The sequence below is a fragment of the Orycteropus afer genome, unplaced genomic scaffold (genome assembly GCF_000298275.1).
Source record: "Orycteropus afer afer isolate SDZICR_OR568_19922 unplaced genomic scaffold, OryAfe1.0 scaffold00063, whole genome shotgun sequence".
NCBI classification, from domain to species: Eukaryota; Metazoa; Chordata; class Mammalia; order Tubulidentata; family Orycteropodidae; genus Orycteropus; species Orycteropus afer.
This window is the reverse complement of record NW_006921650.1, coordinates 12,290,448-12,312,493: the sequence shown is the minus strand read 5'-3', so window position 1 is coordinate 12,312,493 and position 22,046 is coordinate 12,290,448. Positions and strand designations below refer to the sequence as shown.

Here is a 22,046-nt window from a genome sequence, read left to right as displayed (position 1 = left end):
TACCCTGCACCTAGATCTTAATGAAATAGTATATAAATAGAGAAGTTGCAGGAGGAAGAAGAAGGAACTTGACCTGACTACCCCAGAACAAGGAACTTGGGTTATATTTGTAATATGCTAACTCAATATTGCTTCATCTTAGCTTGTCTGTATATAAGCCTGTGAAAGAACAAATAAAATTGACACCGCTTTGCAATGGCTCTGAGTGTTCCTCCCGTCCTCATACTTTAATCTTTTACCTTTTCTCATTCTCTTACCTCCTGTTCATCTGAACCCTGCCGCGCTGGACGCGACACTTAGTCTTATTGGTTCCTCTTTGTAGGTAACATTTTGTTTTTCCTAAACTGCTCTCACAAGTCTTTCTTGTCTTTGGTTTTAGAAAGTTTGATTATGATATGTTTGGTAACTTTCTTTTGGGGCCTATACTATATGGGGTTCATTGAGCTTCTTAGATGGATATCTTTTCATCTTTCATGATATTAGGGAAGTTTTCTGGTAGTAAAACTTCAACAGTTCTCTCTCTTTTTTTTTCACCTTCCTTTTGGAATTCCAGTCACACATAAATTTTTCCTCTTGATAGTGTCCCACATAATTCTTAGGCCTTCTTCATTTTTTGTCATTCTTTTTTTCTGATTTTTCCTCATATAAATTGGTGTCAAGAGAGTTGTCTTCTAATGCATTGATCCATTCTTCTTTTAATTCTGCTTTTTTGTCCTTCCAATGTGTTATCTATCTCTTAAATTTTAATGTTCATCTGAATTTTGAATTGCTACTTTTGTATAGTTTCTGTTTATTTTGTCATTTTGGGTTTGTATTGTTCTCCTAAGTTCTCTTAGGTGATTCTCTTGTGTTTTCCTTTATTTTGTTTGTTGTTTATTTGATCTTTCAGAAGTCTCTCTATATAAATCTTTTGAATTCCATCTCAGGCAGTTCTATTACCTGTTCTTCCTCAAGGAGTTTTCCTGGGTTTTTTTATTTTGGTCACCTGCATGCACCAAGTTTTTCTGTTTCTTTGTTTGATTTGAAGTTGTCTGTTGTCTCTGAGGAGCTCTGGTGTTGAACTGCCTAAGGCATTTGACTGCTAACCAGAAGGCTGCCAGTTCAAACCCACCAGCCACTCCTCAGAAGGAAGACTGGGCGATCTACTTCTGTAGTGATACTGCCTCGGAAACCCAAGGAGGGTCACTAGAGTCAGATCTGACTTGACAGCAGTGAGTTTGGTTTTGGTATTGTCTCTGAGATATTTTGGATTTGTTATATTTATTTGTTTATTGTGTGCTAGTTTGTTTCACTCTGACATTTCATTTGACACATCTGGGTGAGTAGGGTGGGCCTGCTACTTTGTTCACTAATTTGGCAGCATTGGGACATTTACTACTTGCCTCCAGGTGGTTGAACTTTGAAGTTACTGGTGGGAGTACAGGCACAGGTCTTTGTTTGCTGGTCCTAAAGAACAGCTATAGGAGGGGTGAGGAGGTGTTATCCACTTAATATTATTGATCCATTGATGTAAGAGTTGGTAGTGGCACTTGCCCATTGGGTAGGGGAGTAGGTGGTAGGTGTGGTTAATTAATGAGGAAACAGTACCCACTTTCTGTTGGATGGGGCAGATAAAAGAAAACATGGATAATGTCAAAACATAGTTAACAACGGAAGAGGAAGGGAAAAATAAAAAGGAAGATGTCAAAAAAAGAAAAAGAAAAAAAGGGGGGGGGGGAAGGTAGTGCCTCAGTGGTTGTCTGTGCTTGTAAAGTGGTAGGAACACAGTGCCCTATCCACTGAGACACATGCCATTAGCTGCAGTCATGGCTGGCAGCTGTCATGTGAACCATGTGAGCACACATCCTCTGTCATGGGGAAACCTTAACAGGGTGAGCTGGGCATGTGTTTTGCATGTTGGACAATCCCATCATGTAGTCAATGCCCCTACCACAAAGGCCGCAGAAGCCTGGTATGCAGTCTGTGTGTGCTAGCACCTTGACTACAAAGGTGGCAAACACCTGTAAGGCAGTCTGCACATGTGTACACCCCTGACAGTGAAGGTGAAGGGTTCCTGGAGCAGTTTATGCATGTACACACCTCTGAAAGTGTGGCTTGCAGTCTGTGAGAGTATACTCTGTCAATCACACAGATGATGTTTGCAGAGTGTGATCCTCGGGCACACTACGCGGTTTGCTGGGGTATGATGCTAGTTGGGGAAGGTGGTCTAATCAAACTGGGCAGGTAGAGAGTGGTGGGTTGGTGGGTTTGGGGAGGTGTCTTATCCCTGGTCATTGGGAAGCCCATCATGCTAGTGCTCTTACCACAAAGGCAGCAGAAACCTGGTAGGCGGTGTGTGTGTGTGGGGGGGAAGATATGGTGGGGAAAACAGCACTTCTCCAGTTGCCGTTCACTAGTGGGGCCCTAGTGAATTTCTGAGTGAGTGCAGCTGATTATCTGGTTCCTGCTAAATCAATCGAGGCAGGCGCTCCCCAGAGTCCAGCTTCTCCAATCACCATTCATAAGCCTTCCCCTCTGCTTTGACTCTCAACCCAAACAACTAGGGCTTATTACTGATAAGTAGTTTCATCTCCATTTACGGTTCCTTTTCTGTGCAGTCACCTATGCTACTGGGATTCTCACCCACTTCTGTTTCTTAGATCTAGCTCATATCCTACTTACCTTGTTTCACTCTGGATTTGTTTAGACTGTGGTTTTATCCTAACGGGAATCCTGTGAAGTTGGCTTCTTCTCACCCATATACATTGGCTTTTGTGTTTCAGAATGGCCACATGGTTTCAGATCTCTGCTCTCTCTCTTCAATCATTGTTTTCATTCGGAATAGTTGTTTCATTGTTTCATTCAGAAACACCAATTTGTCCAATTGGTGTTTAATCCAATTCTTAATCCTTTCATTTGATACACAGAGTTCCAGGATTGTCATCTTTATTTGTTTAACTTTGTTTTCTGGTCTTTGTTGTAGAAGGATGAGGTGGAATATGTCACCAGGGACACCATATTGTCTCCTCCTCAATTAAGTTGTTTTTATAGCTGTTAAGAAATAGTGAGCAAAGTAGAAATTGTACCACCATTTTCCACTCCTTAATTATAGGGCATAACTATTTTAATAAAATTGGCTTTATGATTAATGTAAGTTGTTGAATGAGAAATTCATACTTTATATATGGCACTGAGGTGATGCATGGAACATTTATTCTAGGAATTATTTGTTGGCATCTTACCCTAATTTTTGGCCGAAGGATAAGGAGCGCTGTTCTTGCAACCCATAATCTGAATCCTATCAGAGATCTAAATATATTTGTTTCCCAAATTATAAATGAGGATTCATGAAAAATGTACCTGCATCATGAATGTCTATGGTATAGGAAAACTCATCAACTCTGTGGGTATAATATTTGTAATTGATAATAGTGAAGAAGAATCCTTAAGTTGTAAACATACTTTATTGTAAAAAATTTGAGTAGCTTGCATTTTACCTCCCAAACTAATAGAACACTTTATTCTGCTTCAGAAGTGACAGCATCAGACAAATACTGCTATGAGAAACTGAATATTGAAGGGACCGAGAAGGGTAACTGTGGCAAAGACAAAGACACCTGGATACAGTGCAACAAACGGTGAGGTGGAGTAGTCGGTCCAGAGTTCATCACTTAGTCAATTATAAGCATCATTTTTGGGTGACCAGGACTTTGCTGTTTTTCACATCCAAAAGAATGCTCTTACCTCAGTTCTTCACAATGTTAACCAGCATTACCTATGCAGAATGCTCCCAAATCTTGACATGTACCATGACCTCTCTCCAAAGGCTCAGGTCATACTTGCAGCTGCCTCAGCTACAAGGTGCCTACAGATACTTACCAGCAGGTCAAAAGTAACAAAAACTGAAGCCACCAGAATACAAACTCAGTTCTGTTGGATGGAATTAATTGCCCTGACTTTCCTAAGCCATCCCTGTTTTTCACTGAAGGTCTCAGTATCTCACTGTCCTTCTGCTTAGTAGCCTCAGAGTGATCCATGACTGCACCTTTTCTCTTGCACGTTATCCAGTTGCCAAGTCGTGTCCACTCTTCAGTTTGGTTCCCCATTCCTGTTGATCTTTAATTTGTCCCTTTGTTTCCATTCTAATTGTTATTACCCCCAGCTTTGACCTGTATTAACTTGTGAACTATTACAATAATTCCTTGATAGATCTCTAGACCACCATTCCCTAGCATGAAGCCATCTGAATAATTTTCTGAATCTTTCTGACCATGTCATTTTTTTGGTTCAAAATTTTACCAGGTCCACATAGCTAATTTATAGTCAGAATAGTACCCGGCATTAATTGAGTGCACATTATGTGCTTAGCATTATATCATACTTTATATAAGCTATGCCTTTTCATCCTTTTGGCACATTCTTACCATTATATGGAAGAGGAAACTGAGGCACAATTGTTTAACTTGCCCTAGATCATGTAGCTAAGATATAGTAGAAGCAGAATTAGAAGACAGGTGATCTGATGCCACTCTCTCTTCAACTACTTTGCTGAATGTCTTACTGCCCTGTTTAACAACTAAAACAGGACCTTAGCTTGGCACTAACCTCCTCTACAATTTGCTCTGCACCTACATTTTTTTTTAGTCTTTGCTTCTCTATTCCAAATTCTAGAAAACCTTATCATTCCTAACATGTACATTATTTTGTCCTCCCCTATGTCTGTATTTGTGCTATTATTTCTTCTGTAAGTACCCTTTATACCCATTACAGCACCAGTCAAACATTTATCCATCCTTTAAAATCCAGCTTGGATAACACTTTCTATTTAATCCTTTCTTGATTTACTGTAGAAATAAATTAACTCCCTTTTCTCTTTGGGAGCTCTGGTGGCATAGTGCCTAAGGCATTTGACTGCTAACCAGAAGGATGGTGGTTCAAACCCACCACCCATTCCTTGGAAGGAAGATTGGGCGATCTACTTCATAGTGATAACACCTTAGACACTCAAGGAGGGGTCGCTATGAGTCGGATCCAACTCCATGGCAGTGAGTTTGTTTTGAACTCTTGCTTTAAAAAGTGTTTTCCCTGAAACTCTTATGGTGTATCAAAATCCCAACTGTTTACTACATTTTCCTTTACTTTTTATTAGTTCAATGGTTATCTAAATGAAACTGTCTTCCAAATAGACTTCTTTTATATTAAAAGGTCTTTTCCCATACCATCACTGTTTTTTTTTTTTTTTCTCTTCTAATCTCCCACAGCCCTTTGTACTATTTTTATGACCCTTATCCCAATTCTGTGTTTTATAGTTATGTATAGGTGTGACTTATCTTCTTACCTGACGGTAAGATCATGTCTGATTTTCTTGATAGACTCTAAAGTACTAAGTAAGGTGCATACACATAAATGACACTAAGAAAAAGATATTAAATAAATATCTCTTCTGTGTTGAGAAAGCATTTTTTTTTATGACAAATGCAGTAAAATGATATATATTAAGGATGAACTAATTCCTGTTTTTTCTGTGTTGATGATATATACAAATCTCTTTTTTCCATCTATTAAACTCTGATAGATCCATTTATAGGGTTGCTGACCTGCTAATCAGTCTTCACAAGAAATTTATTAAGATGCTTATCATTATTTCTATTAATAATTAAAATGTGTTGGACATAAAGAATATATAAGATAGTGTTTAACATCCTTGAAAATATTTTACAAATTAATTTAGAATTATATGTGATAGCAGAGGGAATAGTGAAATACATTGAGGAAGGTTGCAAATATATGAAATAAAGTATATTTTATATATAATCTCTTTAATTCTGATGTGCCACGTCAAGGGAAGATCTGAGTTCCAAAAGAATATACATGCAAAGGCCATTAATTCACTTATCAAATATTATTATTATTTTGAAAAACTTTAGCATCTACAGTGATGGTATGGGAAAAGACATTCTAATATAAAAGAAGTCTATTTGGAAGACAGTTTCATTTAAATAACCATTGAACTAATAAAAAGGAAAGCAAAATATAGGAAACAGTTGGGATTTTGATACACCATAAGAGTTTCAGGGAAAACACTTTTTAAAGCAAGAGGCAGATTAAATTGAGCTTGTTTTATTTTGTTTGATATATGAGTAAAAATATAGTTGATGAAAATGTTAATATTACATTGAGATAAGATTATTCTAACTGTAAATGATTTGTTCTGCCTTTGTGGGTATATAATTGATACTCTTTTAACACAGGGATGTGCTTTGTGGCTACCTTTTATGTACTAATATTGGTAATATCCCAAGGCTTGGAGAACTGGATGGTGAAATCACATCTACTTTAGTTGTACAGCAGGGGAGAACATTAAATTGCAGGTAATTAACCATTCGGTGAGAACATGAGTCATCTCACTTCGTAGGAACACAGTTTAAAAGTACTTTTGTTGTCAGTTCCTGCATATATTAAATTAGTAAGCTGAAATAGAATCTAATTCCTAGAGGTAATTGAGTAAATTGAAAATAGATTTAGAGAAGAGAAGAATTAGTTGAAGGTGAAATACTATGTGGTTGCTAGACAGTTATATATAGTTGATTAGTAAAATCTTCCACCACTTGTCTGTCAGTATGTTGTATTGTGGTGGCCTGTATATTGCTGTGAGGCTGGAGGCTATCCTATTGCTGTTTCAAATACCAACAGGGTTACCCATGGTGGACAGGTTTCAGCAGAGCTTTCCAGACCAAGACAGATTCAGAAGAAGAAAGGGGCCATCCACTTCTGAAAGAATTGGGCAATGAAAGCTTTATGAATATCAGTGAAACACTGTCTGATATATTACTAGAAAACATTATGAATAGCCCTGGAACTTATTGTCTGATATAGTGCCAGAAGATTGAGCCCCTCAGGTCGGAAAGCACTCAAAATATGACTGGAGAAGAGCTGCCTCCTCAGAGTAGAGATGACCTTAATGATATGCATAGAGTAGAGCTTTTGGGACCACAGAATGATGTGGCATGACTCAAAATGGGAAGAAACAGCTGCAAACACCCATTGATGATTGGAACACGGACTGTATGAAGTATGAATCTAGGAGAACTGGAAGTTGTAATAAATGAAATGGATTGATATCTTTGGCATTAGTGAGCTGAAATAGACTGGTTTTGGCCATTTTGAATCAGACAAACTTATGATGTACTGTGTCAGGAATGACAAATGGAAGAGAATGGTGTAGGATTTATCATCACAAACAATTTTTCAAGATCAATCCTAAGTACAATGATGTCAGTGATAGGATAATATCTATATGCATACAAGGAAGACCAGTTAATACTTCTATTCAAATCTATGTGCCAACCACCAAAGCCAAAGATGAGAAAATTGAAGATTTTTTACCAATTCCACAGTCTGAAATTGACAAAACATGCAATCAAGATGTGTTGATTATCACTGGTGATTGGAATGCAAAAGTTGAAAACAAAGATCACTGGTAGTTGGAAAATATGGCCTTGGTAATAGAAATAAGGCTGCAGATCACATGATAGAATTTTGCAAGACCAACGACTTACTCATCGTAAATATTTTTTTCAACAACACAAATGATGGCTATACATATGGACTTCGCCAGACGGAGTACACAGGAATCAGATTGACTACATCTGGGGCAAGAGGTGATGGAGAAGTTCAATATCTTCAGCCAAAACAAGGCCAAGAGCTGACTTTGGAACAGACCATCAGTTACCCATATGCAAGTTCAAATTGAAGCTGAGGACAATTAAAAGAAGCCCACAAGAGCCAAAATATGACCTTGATTATATCCCTCCTGAATTTAGAGGCCATCTAAAGAATAGAATTGATGCGTTGAACACCAATGACCTAAAACCAGAGGAATTGTGGGATGACATCAAGAACATTATCCATGAAGAAAGCGAAAGGTTATTGGAAAGACAGGAAAGGAAGAAACAACTGAAATGGATGTCAGAAGAGACTTTGAAACTTGCCCTTGAACAGAGAGTAGCTAAAGTAAATGAAAGAAATGACAAGATAAAAGAGCTGAACAGAAGATTTCAAAGAACAACTTGAGAAGGCAAAGTCAGTTACTATAATGAAATGTGGAAAGACCTGGAGTTAGAAAAACAAAAGGGAAGAGACACTCTACATTTCTCAAGCTGAAAGAACTGAAGAAAAAATTCAGGCCTCGAGTTGCAATATTGAGAGATTCTATGGGTAAAATATTGAATGATGCAGGAAACATCAAAAGAAGATGGAAGGCGTACACAGAGTCACTGTAACAAACAGAATTGGCTGATCTTTATCCATTTTAGGAGGTGGCATATGATCAAGAACCAGTAATATTGAAGGAAGAAGTTGAAGCTGCACTGAAGGAATTGGCAAAGAACAAGGCTTCAGGAATTGACAGAATACCCACTGACATGTTTCAGCAAATGGATGCCCTGCTGGAGGCACTCACTTGTCTATTCCAAGAGATCTGGAAGACAGCTACCTGGCCAATTGACTGGAAGAGATCCATATTTGTACCTATTCCAAATAAAGGTGGTCTTACAGAATGTGGCAATTACTGAACCATATCCTTAATATCACATGCAAGTAAAATCTTACTGAAGATAATTCAAAAATGGTTGCAGCAGTATATTGGGAGAGAACTTTGAGAAATGCAAGCTGGATTCAAGAAGAGGATGTGGAGTGAGGGATATTATTGCTGATGTCAGATAGATCTTGGCTCAAAGCAAAGAATACCAGAAAGATGTTTACTTGTTTTATTGACTATGCAAAAGCACTTAATTGTGTGGATCATAACAAATTATAGATACAATTGAGAAAAGTAGGAATTCCAGAACACTTAACTGTGTTCATGAGGAACCTGTACATAGACCAGGAGTCTGTCATTTGAACAGAACAAGGGGATACTGCATAGATTAAAGTCAGGAAAGGAGTGCATCAAGGTTGTATCCTTTCACTATACTTATTCAATCTGTATGCTGAGCAAATAATCTGAGAAGCTGGACTATATGAAAACATGGCATCAGGATTGGAGGAAGATTCATTAACACAGATGCAGATGACACAACTTTGCATGCTGAAAGTGAGGATGACTTGAAGCCCTTACTGATGAAGATTACAGACTTCAACCTGCAGTATGGATTACGTCTCAACATAAAGAAAATGAAAATCCTCACAAGTGGACCAATAAGCAGCATTAAAATAAATGGAGAAAAGATTGAAGTTGCTAAAGATTTCATATGACTTGGTTCCACAGTCAACATCAATGGAAGCAGCAGTCAAGACATCAGATAATGTATTGCCCTGGAAAAATCTGCTGCAAAAGACCTCTTTAAAGTGCTGAAGAGCAAAGATGTCTCCTTGAAGGTGCACCTAACTCAAGCCATGGTATTTTTAGTTGCCTCATTTGTATGTGAGAGCTGGACAATGAACAAGGAAGACCTAGAAGAATTGATGCTTTTGAGTTGTGGTATTGGGGAGGACTACTGAAAGTACCATGGTCTACTAAAAGAACAAACAAAGCTGTCCTGGATGAAGTGCAGCCTGAATGCTCCTTGAAAGCAAGAATGGCCTACTTTGGTCATGTTGTCAGAAGGGACCATTCTGTGGAGAAGGATCTCATGCTTGGTAAAGTGGAGGGTCAGCGAAGAAGGGGAAGGCCCTCAACAAGATGGACTGACACAGTGGCTAACTATGGGCTCAGGTATAGCAAGGACTGTGAGGCCGGCACAGGACCAGGCAGTGTTTCGTTCTTTTACATAGGGTCGCTGTGAGTCAGTGCCAACTCGGTGGCACCTAACAACAAGAACAGTAACAGTAAAATCTTGCAGGATTTATTTCTTGCATTTTGTTCTTATTAAGAAAAATGAATATTGGGGCTTTTGGGTTAAATATATACATCTACTTTTGCTCTCTTCTGAATTCCCATTAAAATGACACTAAATGGATCTTTTTTAAGAATCCTTATACCTACAGGGAGACAGAGAAAGAGAGGGAAGATGATGGTAACATAATATGGAATGTAGAAAGCAAATGATATATCAAATATAAGAAAGCTGAACCTTAAGCCAATGATGGAGAAAACTGAGAACCAGCCTAGCATATACTATCAGTTCCCCAAAGGCTCAGAAATTGGCAGCACTGTCTACTTCAGAAGAGGGAGTAAAGGCATTGGTATGAAGGATACTGAAATAAAGAAGATAGATGAAAATTTGTTTTTCAAAGAAGCAATTATATCCACACATTACTTTCTTAACTCAGCTAAAACTGAGGATTGACTATCCTCCCGTGGAAGATTTGAGCTTTATAAACTGCAGAGGATAAAACACGAGATTTCCAAAGTAGGGAACGGGCAATATTGATATCATGAGTTCTACAGAAGTGGTCCAGCATCACTGATATTCACAGTCAGAAAGCCCTAGAATTTCCAATCACCTTTCTGGTTCTCATGCTAAATATGAGCAGAGTATAAAAGATTGTCCAACTTGTGACAACAGTCTCTAACATGGATGGGGGGGGGGAGACAAAAATGAACAACAAAAAAGCCTCAGTCAGTATTTATGAGAGACTTATATCTATCATAAAACAAGAACAGGGTGCTATTGTTTAAAATGGGGCATATTGAAGAAGAACAATGTGCTACTGGAAATTAAAAATATAATGGCAGAAATAAAACTCAGTGACTGAAATTATCTCCTAGAAAGTAGAGCAGAAAGAGAGATGGAATATAGAGAAAAATCTCCGTATATTAGAATAGAAATAATAAAGAAGAGAGAAAATAGAGAGGAGGATATATTATCAGTGAGTAACTCAAGAGTATTGTCTAGAAACGAAGAACTCGAGTTTCCAAGTTAACAGGCTCACCCAAGTGTGAGGCAAAATGGGTGAAATTAGAGGCACATCTAAGCATATCATTAGCATTTTCTCATTCTTAGCACAAAGAAAAGAATCCCAGAGTTTTCCAGAAACAAGGAGAAAAACAATGGGTCACAAATTAGGATGGTTTAGGATCTACCAAAAAAAAATCCTGGGAGCCAGAAGAGAATGGAGAAAATGATTTCCAAGCTGGAATCCTATACTCAGAGAAATTATCAATCCAAGTGTGAGGGTATAAAGTAAAAAACTTTTAGATATGAAAGTTTCTCCCAAATCTGCCTCCTTTTCCAGGGAGCTGCTGGAAGATGTGCTCTACCAAAACGAAGGAGTAAACCAAGAATGGGAAAAGTAGGGAGTATAGGATACAAGACACCCACCACTAAATTGTTGATGGTGAAGAGAAATCTAAGATTTGTTGCTCCACATCAGACACATGGGACAACCAGTCAAGACTGGAGTAGGTTGGCCGATTCCAGGAGAGATTTCTCCAAGATGATGAACTGATGTTCAGATACTCTGAAGTGGTGATTTTGACAGCTGGCAGAAAGTTTGGATTAGTTTTGAAGTACAATTTTGTAGAAAAGTAATCAAAGAAACAGTGAATAAATTACTGATCTGAAGGAAGACAAAAACATGAAGAAGACAAGAAAGGGTTTAATCATGACATACTATGTTGCTCAACTAAAAAACATTTAGTTATTGATTAAAGTAAAATTACCCTCCCTGGGAAGATAAGAGGAAGGGAATATTGATTATGTGGAATGGGAGGGGGATGACAGAGGTAACTTCTCAGATTCCATTGAGGAAAGTCAGTTGATAATGCTTGAAATGGAAAAAAAAATCAAGAAATAGTAGTACAAGCCCATTATTTACACACACACACACACACACACACACACACAGAGAGCTGTGGTGGCGTAGTGGCTAAGGCAGTTGACTGCTAATCAGAAGGCTGGCGCTTCAAACCCACCAGCCATTCCATGGAAGGAAGACTGGGCAGTGTACTTCTGTAAAGATTTACTGCCTTGGAAACCCAAAGGGTGTCGCTGTAACGTGATACAATAAATAGCAAATGAATTAACAAAATAGCTTATGCTACTGGTTTTTATTAGATAAATAGAAAATGGAGGAAGTGCTTTTATCTACTTTTTAGTTTTAAACATACTCTCTAGATGATTATGGATTAATGGAATTCCATTTTCTTTTTGCTTCCAATTTATTTGTAGTGGTGGCCATGTTAAGCTTGACGAAGATGTAGATCTTGGCTATGTGGAAGATGGTACACCTTGTGGTTCTCAAATGATGTGCTTAGAACACAGGTGTCTTCCTGTGGCATCTTTCAACTTTAGTACTTGCTTAAGCAATAAAGAAGGCACTATTTGTTCAGGAAATGGAGTAAGTATTCATTACCTGGCCATGGGACAGTGTTCATTTCTTTTATGTCACAGAAATATGTATGACTTTGAACTGCTTATTTTCCTAATTTTGGCAAATTAGATCAGACAGAAGACAAACATGCAGTGAAACCTACCTCAGGAAAAACTTTGATCTTGAACCTAATTTAAGTCTTTCCTGCTTCCCACTCCATTGAAACTTGTTTTGAATTTATAAAATCTAGGTACAAATTCTATTTCCTTTATGGATAAATTAAGATATATTCTTATAATTTAAAAAATTTGGTGTCATTCTTGTATGAATTTGTTCTCCAATTGCTTTGTTTGTGGGAGTTCACTGTTTCCATGACTGGGGTATCTCCTTTTGTCTGTGGGTTGGGTTGAAGGGCCAAGGTAGCTTTGTAAAGGTTCTTTCTCAGATTGCTGTAAAGCATCAGCCCTGCTGCTTCGTCATTGGCTTTCTCTTGATCTCATCCAACTTTCTAAAAGATTAATAACATCTTGGAAAGAAGATTTTCTTCCTCTGGAAGAAAGCAACCTTTGCATTAGATAACTGACAGATAATTACACTTCTGCTTAGTTTCTCCCTCTTAAAACATTTAACTTAATGAAAGCCAAAACAATACTAATGTCATTGATATTTGTATGCATAAAGATGAATTCCTCTGTTAAAAATCATTCCCTTTGGGTCATCCATTGGTCTCGTTAGATTGTGGAGTAAGAAATAAAAGAATTAATTTTAGAATGAAAATACCATGAATTTCTTTAGTATCATTGAATTCTAAGTATTATAATAATTAGAAATTAATGTTTATTTTGCATACATCTATACTAGAGTGTTGACGTTTACTTAGATTGGTCTTTGATTTTTAGGTTTGTAGTAATGAGCTGAAATGTGTGTGTAATAGACACTGGATTGGTGCGGACTGTAACACTTACTTCCCACACAATGATGATGCAAAGACTGGTATAACGCTGTCTGGCAATGGTAGGTATTTAATTTGGTATCATTACATTTGGTTGTCATGCATGGGGGGAAAAAAAAAAAAACTGTCCTTCAGACATTTTTATTTGAATTGTTTTTACTATATCTCAATGAAAAATAAATTAAATCTATATAGTAATGATTATAATATATGACTGGGATAAACCTTGTGAAACTTATCATTTCCATTAATTTGCAAATGATGAATAATATTCAATATATGTTATTCTTCTGATTTAGCCTTTTCTAGTTCTAGCTCAGAGTGAGATTTTTCAAGTGCTATACCTGTTTGGGGATGTCAAAAACCTTTCTGCCCAAATAGAAATTATAACTACTTTCTGCATTTAGGTAATTCTAGGAGTAGCAACCTTGGCTAAGGTGCCTGGAAGGAGTTTAAGGACATGGAAAAGAAACAAGAAATGCAGTTCTAAAAGTTAGGGTGGCCCAAATGGACAAGTAGAAATTAAATGCAGATAGGTAAAAGAATTCATATCTTGACAGTAAATGTACCTTTTAAAACTGTTATTTCTATTAAACATTCTCTTACATTAAATGATGGTAAAATCCTGAAGACCATTCAGGATGAGAAAAGAAGAATATGTGCATTCTGATTATCCAGACAAACTAAAAATTTCAGCCAATATGACTTTAATAAAGAAAGTCACAGAGTGATTAAGATTTTGGTGTCTCCATCCTTAACAATGGTTCTGTGGGGCTGGTTCCAACAGTTAATGCAGACAAAAAGATCCATGGATTTAAGTGCCTTGTCAATAGTTGAACACTACTTAGAAATAATGAAGACTAGCATCTAAGTTTATTGATCCCTGTTAACTCCCTGGAAGAAATGGAAGGGAGAATGGATGTGGCATGTCTGGGAGTAAGAAAATCCCAGGGATGCGGGGGATGCAGTGGTATCTGCATTCACCTATCCCTTGGAGGACCCAAGCAGGCTGGAGTTGGCCAGTCTTCTCAGATGCCCTAACTCTGCCATCCAGCATGACTGCTGAGAACTTCCAGGCAGGGAGGGAAATTAGAATCAGTTGCAGCCACCCAGGATTTCTGATCTTTGATGTCTAGGAGGATGCCTCAGGTGTGAAGGAGACAAGGAGAAGTTTGAGCCACTCTGGGTGAAAACACTGCAATTAACATGTGGTGCAAATTGTTATCAGTAAAACAGCCTTACTGGTGTCAGAGCCAGGCTTCGAATGTTCCTTTTCTGCTCTTGGGCCCTCACTTTGACCTTGTTGACCAAGCCTTCACCTGACTAGACCACTCTTTCTGCCATGACTCTCTCAAGGATTATGTCTTAGTCTGCCTGACAACAGATACTGGCACCACCCTGCCACTAATGAGTTCTGAGTCTCAGCCCTCCCTGGATTCTACTTGCCCTGGCTGTCTACTGGTCTGGTGCAACCTCACCTTCATGCCACACCAGCACTGAACTCCAGCTCTCCAAACTGTATCTATGTCTTTGGGTTTTCCTTCTCTGGGATGCCACAACATCATTGCCAAAACTGGGAATTACAGCCAAGTTCTTTTCTCATCTATACCACCTGAGTACAGATAATGTCAATCTGTAAGCATATTTTCTCCCTTACAAAGCTTACATTTACTTTGAGAGAAAATCCATCTCTCTCTCTCTCTTCCTCTCTCTCTCTCTGTTTGTCCCTCTCTCTCTCCCTCTCTCTCTCTCTCTCTCACATGCACACACACAAAGGGACAATACAAGACCACATATTAGTTGTCAAAATGAAGTGATATAAACAATTATATTTCTAGAATTTCTGGGAAAGGCGTCAGGGTCACAAGAAACATGGATTCCTAAAATTTCCTCCCCAAAGGGTACTATGCAAATACAGTAATATGGGGCCACATTTTAACCCTTATCGTAATTTACCCTTCAGTGATGTCATCAGAAAATATAATAGTGTGAAAATGCACTTGGACAAGAATGTAAAAGGAACTTACACAGAGAAATTTATAAAAATTTGACATGGAATTTTATGGTTGATCTTTCATATATAAAAAAAATATATCCAACTATTTTGTTTTTTATCTGGTGATTTCAAATCTGGAGAATAAAGTTCCTGAGAGACTTTTAAATTAAAATTTCAATTATATATACTGACCTTCATTGTTTCCTTTCTTTCCCCAGGTGTTGCTGGTACCAATATCATAATAGGCATAATTGCTGGCACTATTTTAGTACTGGCCCTCATATTAGGAATAACTGCATGGGGTTATAAGTAAGTGAAATGTCTCTATTTTGCTACTGTCAAAACACAGTTTAACACATTTTGATTGAATAAAAACTGCTAGAAAGTTTTATATTGTTGCATAAATATATTTGCCAAGAAAATTGTCCTGGCTCAACATTCAGTGATTGATTATTGAATGATTATTCTTGGCATGGTTAGAAGTGATAAAAATTTATTAATTTTTAGATTTTAAGACAACTACCTTCTATTTCTAAAAGTACTGAATATTGTTTTAAAATTATTAAAGTGAATTAAAATTAGTCTAACTCTTGTGTTATAGAAAAGGTTGCTTTCATCTTCACTTTAGGGACATCTCTTGACTTATGCCCATCTCCAGAAATGTAGTTATTCAGAGAACTGAGTGCTTTAATAACAATACAATGATAGAGTATCAGCAGGAACAGCAGCAGCAGATTCTGTTATTAAGTGGTAACTATGGCCGTGCAGCATGGTAAGGGCAAAACCTTAGTTTAAAACCAATGTGGAGGAAGATCTAATATTTAACTATGCGGGTGCTTTTGCATGGAGAAAATACTGTTCCGAGGCTTCATTTGTTAACATTCAACTTAAATTACAAAACCTAAAAATACAATTCTTCTTGGCTTCAAAGTTCAGCTTACAATATTTTTGGATTTCATTTATAAATTTTAAAGGTTATAAATAATTTTTTTGTGAACTTTGAATAATATTTGATTCCCTTAAAAATTTGCTAAGCAAATACCTTCAAACATTTTAAACTTACTTAACATTTAATGTGTTCAATTCCTTTTTGGAATTTCCCTTTCATGTATGTCAATCTTACGGTAATAAAAAAAAAATTCCTTAATGCTCAGATAACTAATTTAAATTTCATAATATTTTAAAATTAAATTCAATGCTAATTTAAAATTAAAACACAGATCTGGTAAACCTTAATCATTTAAACAGAAACTCACAGTTCTGCTGGTATTTGATGATGTTGTTCTAGGCCCCAGGCCCGTTTTTCTTCACTGTCCTGAAACTTTTGCTAGGCATCTGAACATTCCTCATTTTATAGCCTTTTTCCCTCATTAGTCACACTTAGGTCACTAAAAGGTATAGGAAATAGTATATTTTGGGTTTAAATAAAATTACCTCAAATCTTGCCAAAATTCACTTTTGTTTTATAGAGTTAATACATGCAAAACACTTAGAATAGTTCCTAACCTGCAGAAAACACTATTGCATTGCCTTAGTTATATAATGCTGCCATAACAAAAATACCACAAGTGGATGGCTTGAACCAAGATAAATTTATTTTCTCATATTTTAGGAGGCTAGAAGTCAGAATTCTTTATCTCTTTGTGGACTCTAGGGGAAGGTTGTTGTCTCCTTTCAATATCTGTGGGCCCAGCATTCTTGGAGATCTCCATGTGTCTTGGTGTCAGTATTCTTCTGGGTCTAGATATCAGCACAGGGACCCCAAGTCTAAAGGATACATTGTGCTGCCAGCTCTTCTATTTTGGTGGCAGGAGATCCCTCTGATCTCTGCTCACTTGTTTAATCTCTTTTATATCTCAAAAGGGATGGAATCAAGATACAATCTAATCCTGTAGATGCTATCCTGCCTCATTAACATGACTGCCTCTAATCCTGCCAGCAGGGTTACCCATGGTGGACAAGTTTCAGGGGAGCCTCTAGACTAAGATAGACTCAGAAGAAGGAGGAGGCCATCCACTTCTCAAAGAATTGACCAGTGAAAACATTATGAACAACGTGAGACATTGTGCGATAGATACACTGCTGGAAGATGAGCCCCTTAGGTCTGAAGGCACTCAAAATATGACTGGAGAAGAGCTGCCTCCTGAGAGTAGAGCCAACCTTAATGATGTGCATAGAGCAAAGCTTTCAGGACATCCATTTGCTGATGTGGTACATCTCAAGATGAGAAGAAACAGCTGCAAACATCCATTAATAATCGGAACATGGAATGTACGAAGTATGAATGTAGGAAAATTGGAAGTTGTCAAAAATGAAGTGGAACGCATAAAGATCAATATCCTAGGCATTAGGGAGCTGAAATGAACTGGTTTTGGCCATTTTGAATCAAACAACCATATGATCTACTATGCTGGGAATGACAAATTGAAGAGGAACGGTGTGGCATTCATCATCACAAAGGATGTTTCAGATCTGTCCTGAAATATAACACTCTCAGTGATGGGATAATATAATAATACCAGTTAATACTACAATTACTCAAATTTACTCACCAATCACCAAAGCCAAAGATGAAGAAATTGAAGATTTTTACCAACTTTTGCAGTTTGAAATTGACCGAACATGCAATCAAGATGTGTTTCACTGGTGATTGGAATGCAAAAGTTGGAAACAAAAAAGATGCACTGGTAGTTGGAAAATATGGACTTGGTAATAGAAATGATTCTGGAAATTGCATGATAGAATTTTGCAAGACCAATGACTTATTAATTGCAAGTACCTTTTTTTTTCAACAACACAAATGGCAGCTATACACATGGATTTTGCCAGATAGAATACAGTAGAATCAGATTTACTACATCTGTGGCAAGAGGTGATGGAGAAGCTCAATATCTTCAGCTAAAACAAGGCCAGAAGCTGACTGTGGAATAGACCATCAACTGCTCATATGCAAGTTCAAGTTAAAGCTGAAGACAATTAAAAGAAGCCCACGATAGCCAAAATATGACCTTGATAATATGCCTCCTGAATTTAGAGACCTTCTAAAGAATAGATTTGATGCATTGAACATCAGTGACTGAAAACCAGAGGAATTGTGGGATGACATCAAGAACATCATCCATGAAGAAAGCAAGAGGTCATTAAAAAGACAAGAAAAGAAGAAAAGACCAAAATGGATGTCAGAACTGACTTTGAAACTTGCTCTTGAATGGAGAGGAGCTAAAGCAAATGGAAGAAATGACAATATAAAGGAGCTGAACAGAAGATTTCAAAGAGCAACTTAAGAAGACAAAGTCAGTTATTATAATGAAATGTGCAAAGACCTGGAGTTGGAAAACCAGAAGTGAAGAACACGCTCAGCATTTCTCAAGCTGAAAGAACTGAGGGAAAAAATTTAAGCCTCAAATTGCAATACTGAAAGATTCCATGGGCGATATGTTGAATGATGCAGGTAACATCAAAAGAAATGAATGGAACACACAGAGTCACTATACCAAAAATAATTGATGGATGATCATCCATTTCAGGAGGTGGCATATGATCAAGAACCAATGGTATTGAAGGAAGAAATCAAAGCTGCACTGAATGAATTGGTGAAAAACAAGTCTCCAGGAATTGATGGAATACCCATTGAGATGTTTCAACAAATGGATGCTGCGTTGGAGGTGCTAACTCATCTATGCCAAGAGATTTGGAAGACAGCTACCTGGCCAACTGACTGGAAGAGATCCATATTTGTACCCATTGCAACAAAAGGTGATCCTACAGAATGTGGAAATTATCAAACAGTATCATTAATATCACATGCAAGTAAAATCTTATTGAAGATAATTTAAAAAATGGTTACAGTGGTATATAGACAGAGAACTTCCAGAAATGCTAGCTTGATTCAGAAGGGGATGTAGCTAATGACAGACAGATTTGCTCAAAGCAAAGAATACTAGAAAGATGTTTACTTGTGTTTTATTGACTATGCAAAGGCATTAAATTGTGTGGATCACAGCAAATGGTGGATAACATTGAGAAGAATGGTAATACCAGGACACTTAAATGTATTCATGAGGAACGTGTACATAGACCAGGAGACTGTCATTCGAACAGAACAAGGGATCACTGCATGGTTTAAAATCAGGAAGGAAGTGTGTCAGGGTTGCATCTTTTCACCATACTTATTCAAATTATATGCTGAGCAAATTCCGAGAAGCTGGACTATATGAAGAAGAATGTGGCATCAGGATTTGGGGAAGGATCATTAACAATGTGAGATACACAGATGGCACAACTTTGCTTGGTGAAAGTGAGGATGACTTGGAGCACTTACTGATGAAAATTAAAGACTGCAGTCTGCACTATGGATTATATCTCAATATAAAGAAAACAAAAATCCTCACAACTGGACCAATAAGGCAGCATCACGATAGATGGAGAAAAGATTGAAGTTGCCAAAGACTTCATATTACTTCATTCTATAATCACTGTCATTGGAAGCAGCAGTCAAGACATCAAAAAATGTATTGCTTTGGGCAAATCTGTTGCAAAAGACTTTCAAGTGATGAAGAGTAAAGATGTCTCCTTGAAGACTAAGATGCGCCTGACCCAAGTCATGGTGTTTGCAACCACCTCATATGCGTGTGAGAGCTGGAAAAATGAATAAGACAGACCGAACAGGAGTTGATGCTTTTGAGTTGTGATGTTGACAAAGAATGCTGAAAGTACCGTGGACTCTAAAAGAACAAATTTGTCCTGGAAAAAGTGCAGCCAGAGTGCTCCTTGGAAGCGAGAATGGCCAGACTTTGGTCATATTGTCAGAAGGGACCAGTCTCTGGAGAAGGATATCATGCTTGGTAAAGTGGAGGGTCAATGAAAAAGGGGAAGGTCCTCCACAAGATGGATTGACACGGTGGCTGCAGTGATGGGCTTATAGTATAGTAGGGATTGTGAGGTTCCCATGGGACTGGGCAGTGTTTCGTTCTGTTGTACATACAGTCACTATGAGTCAGAGATGACTCGACAGCACCTAGCAACAACAATAACAATAACAACAATGCTGCCTCGTTAACATCATTGAGGTTAAGATTTACAACATACAGGATAATTTCATCCAATCACAAGATGGAGGATAATTACGTAGTCCTGAGACTCATGGCTTAGCCAAGTTGACACATATCTTTTGGGGAACACACTCCAACCCATAATATTCCAGCCTTTAATGGACAAAGTTTATGTCCTTGCCACAGGTAAAACACATTCACCCCATCACATCATCTCAAAAGTCTTAAATCAACTCTTAAGTCTAAAATCTCTTGGGGCAAAATTCCTCTTCATCTGTGAAAATGTGAAATCTAGAATACAAGTTACCTGCTTCAAAGTACAGTGGTAGAACAAGCGCAGGTAGACATTTCCATTACAAATGGGAAAAATAATAGGCACCAAAGTTAGTCTAAAACCCAGCAGAACAATTCCTTTGAGATCATCCGGGCAATGACACTGCCCTTCAGACTCTGGGAATTAGCCACACTCTTGGGATTCTGGGTGGAGGCCCTGGGCTTCAACTCTGCCTTCAGGTCCACTGGGACAGCAACTGGGATGCCATTTTCCAAATCCAGCTAAGTGGCAATCCACCCCTTTGGCCTCAGCAAACCCCATTCTTCTGCTCCTTGGGCATGGCTGCCCTACCCTCTCAGCTTCGGGTAGTGTATCTGGCCTCTTCCTCCTGGCATTCATGAATAACAGCCCCATACTCTGGAAAATCTGAGTCTTTGAAACCTAGGAGGCTGTAGCCCTACCCTTTGAAACCCCGGAGGCTGTGACTCCACCCTTTGAGACCCCAGAGATCATGGTCCTACTCTTTTGAAATTGAGGCAGCTCTGCTTCCCATGCTCCTTTTCTCTTCATCTTCTGCTTTCTGGTTTCCTGGCCCCTCAGCTTCTCAGCCCCTCAGACCTCTTGGGCCAGCCCAGCCTCTGCCTTGCTTGGACAAGTGTTACACAGTTCTTTAATTCTACCAATAAGTGCCTAAAAGAACCCTACTCTCTTGAGTAAGCCTTGGCCCAAATGCTTAGTCATCTCGCTCTATGGGTTGCAAGCTTAGCTCCCTCGTCATGTGCCTGGACGCACCTCACTCTACCAGGAAGCCTCCTCCCTGAAGGCACTCAGTTCTTTTGTTCTGTAGGTCCACTCCTATACTGTCTCGTGCCAGTCTTCTGGTTCTGTTGACACCGTTTCTTTGCTGCTGCTTTTTGTTGTCTGTGCTGTCTCTTGTATTACAGCTGTCCTCACTTCTTTCTGAGTCCTCACTAGAATTGCTTTTGATGTCCATAATTCTAACAACAGTCTCTTCAAGGCAACCTAGACTTTTAATATCAAACAACAACAACAAAAAGAAACCCACTGCCACTGTGTCATTTTTGACTCAGAGCAACCCTGTAGGACAGAGTAGAAGTGCCCTCCAGGGTTTCCAAGGCTATGAATCTTTATGGAAGCCAACTGCCTCATCTTTATTCCATGCAGCAGCTGGTAGGTTTGAACCACCAACCTTTTGGTTAGCAGCTGAATGCCTTAAGCACTACACCACCAGAGGCACCTTGAAACTCTTCCAGCTTCTATTGATTACCCAATATCAAAATCACCTCCACATTTTAGGTGTCCTTTAGAATATTGGCACCCCACTATCGGTAACAAATTCTGTCTTGGTTATTTAGTGCTGCTATAACAGAAATAACACAAGTGGGTAACTTTAACACACACAAATTAATTCTCTCACAGCTTGTTGTTGTTGTTGTTGTTATGTGCCGTCGAGTCGACCCCGACTCATAGTGACCCCTCCTTGGGTTTCCGAGGCAGTATCACTACGGAAGTAGGATT

At 38.2% G+C, this 22,046-nt stretch overlaps 1 protein-coding gene across 1 annotated transcript in view; it reads left to right on the top strand.

Moving 5' to 3' along the window:
• Nucleotides 1–22,046, top strand: part of ADAM22 (ADAM metallopeptidase domain 22) — a 339,260-nt gene that overhangs the window by 285,062 nt on the left and 32,152 nt on the right. The window contains exons 21-25 of the mRNA XM_042780809.1: nucleotides 3,512–3,617; nucleotides 6,231–6,350; nucleotides 12,093–12,261; nucleotides 13,134–13,248; nucleotides 15,401–15,491. Of these exons, the coding sequence (XP_042636743.1) occupies nucleotides 3,512–3,617; nucleotides 6,231–6,350; nucleotides 12,093–12,261; nucleotides 13,134–13,248; nucleotides 15,401–15,491 (601 nt within the window). The remainder of the gene's footprint in view (nucleotides 1–3,511; nucleotides 3,618–6,230; nucleotides 6,351–12,092; nucleotides 12,262–13,133; nucleotides 13,249–15,400; nucleotides 15,492–22,046) is intronic.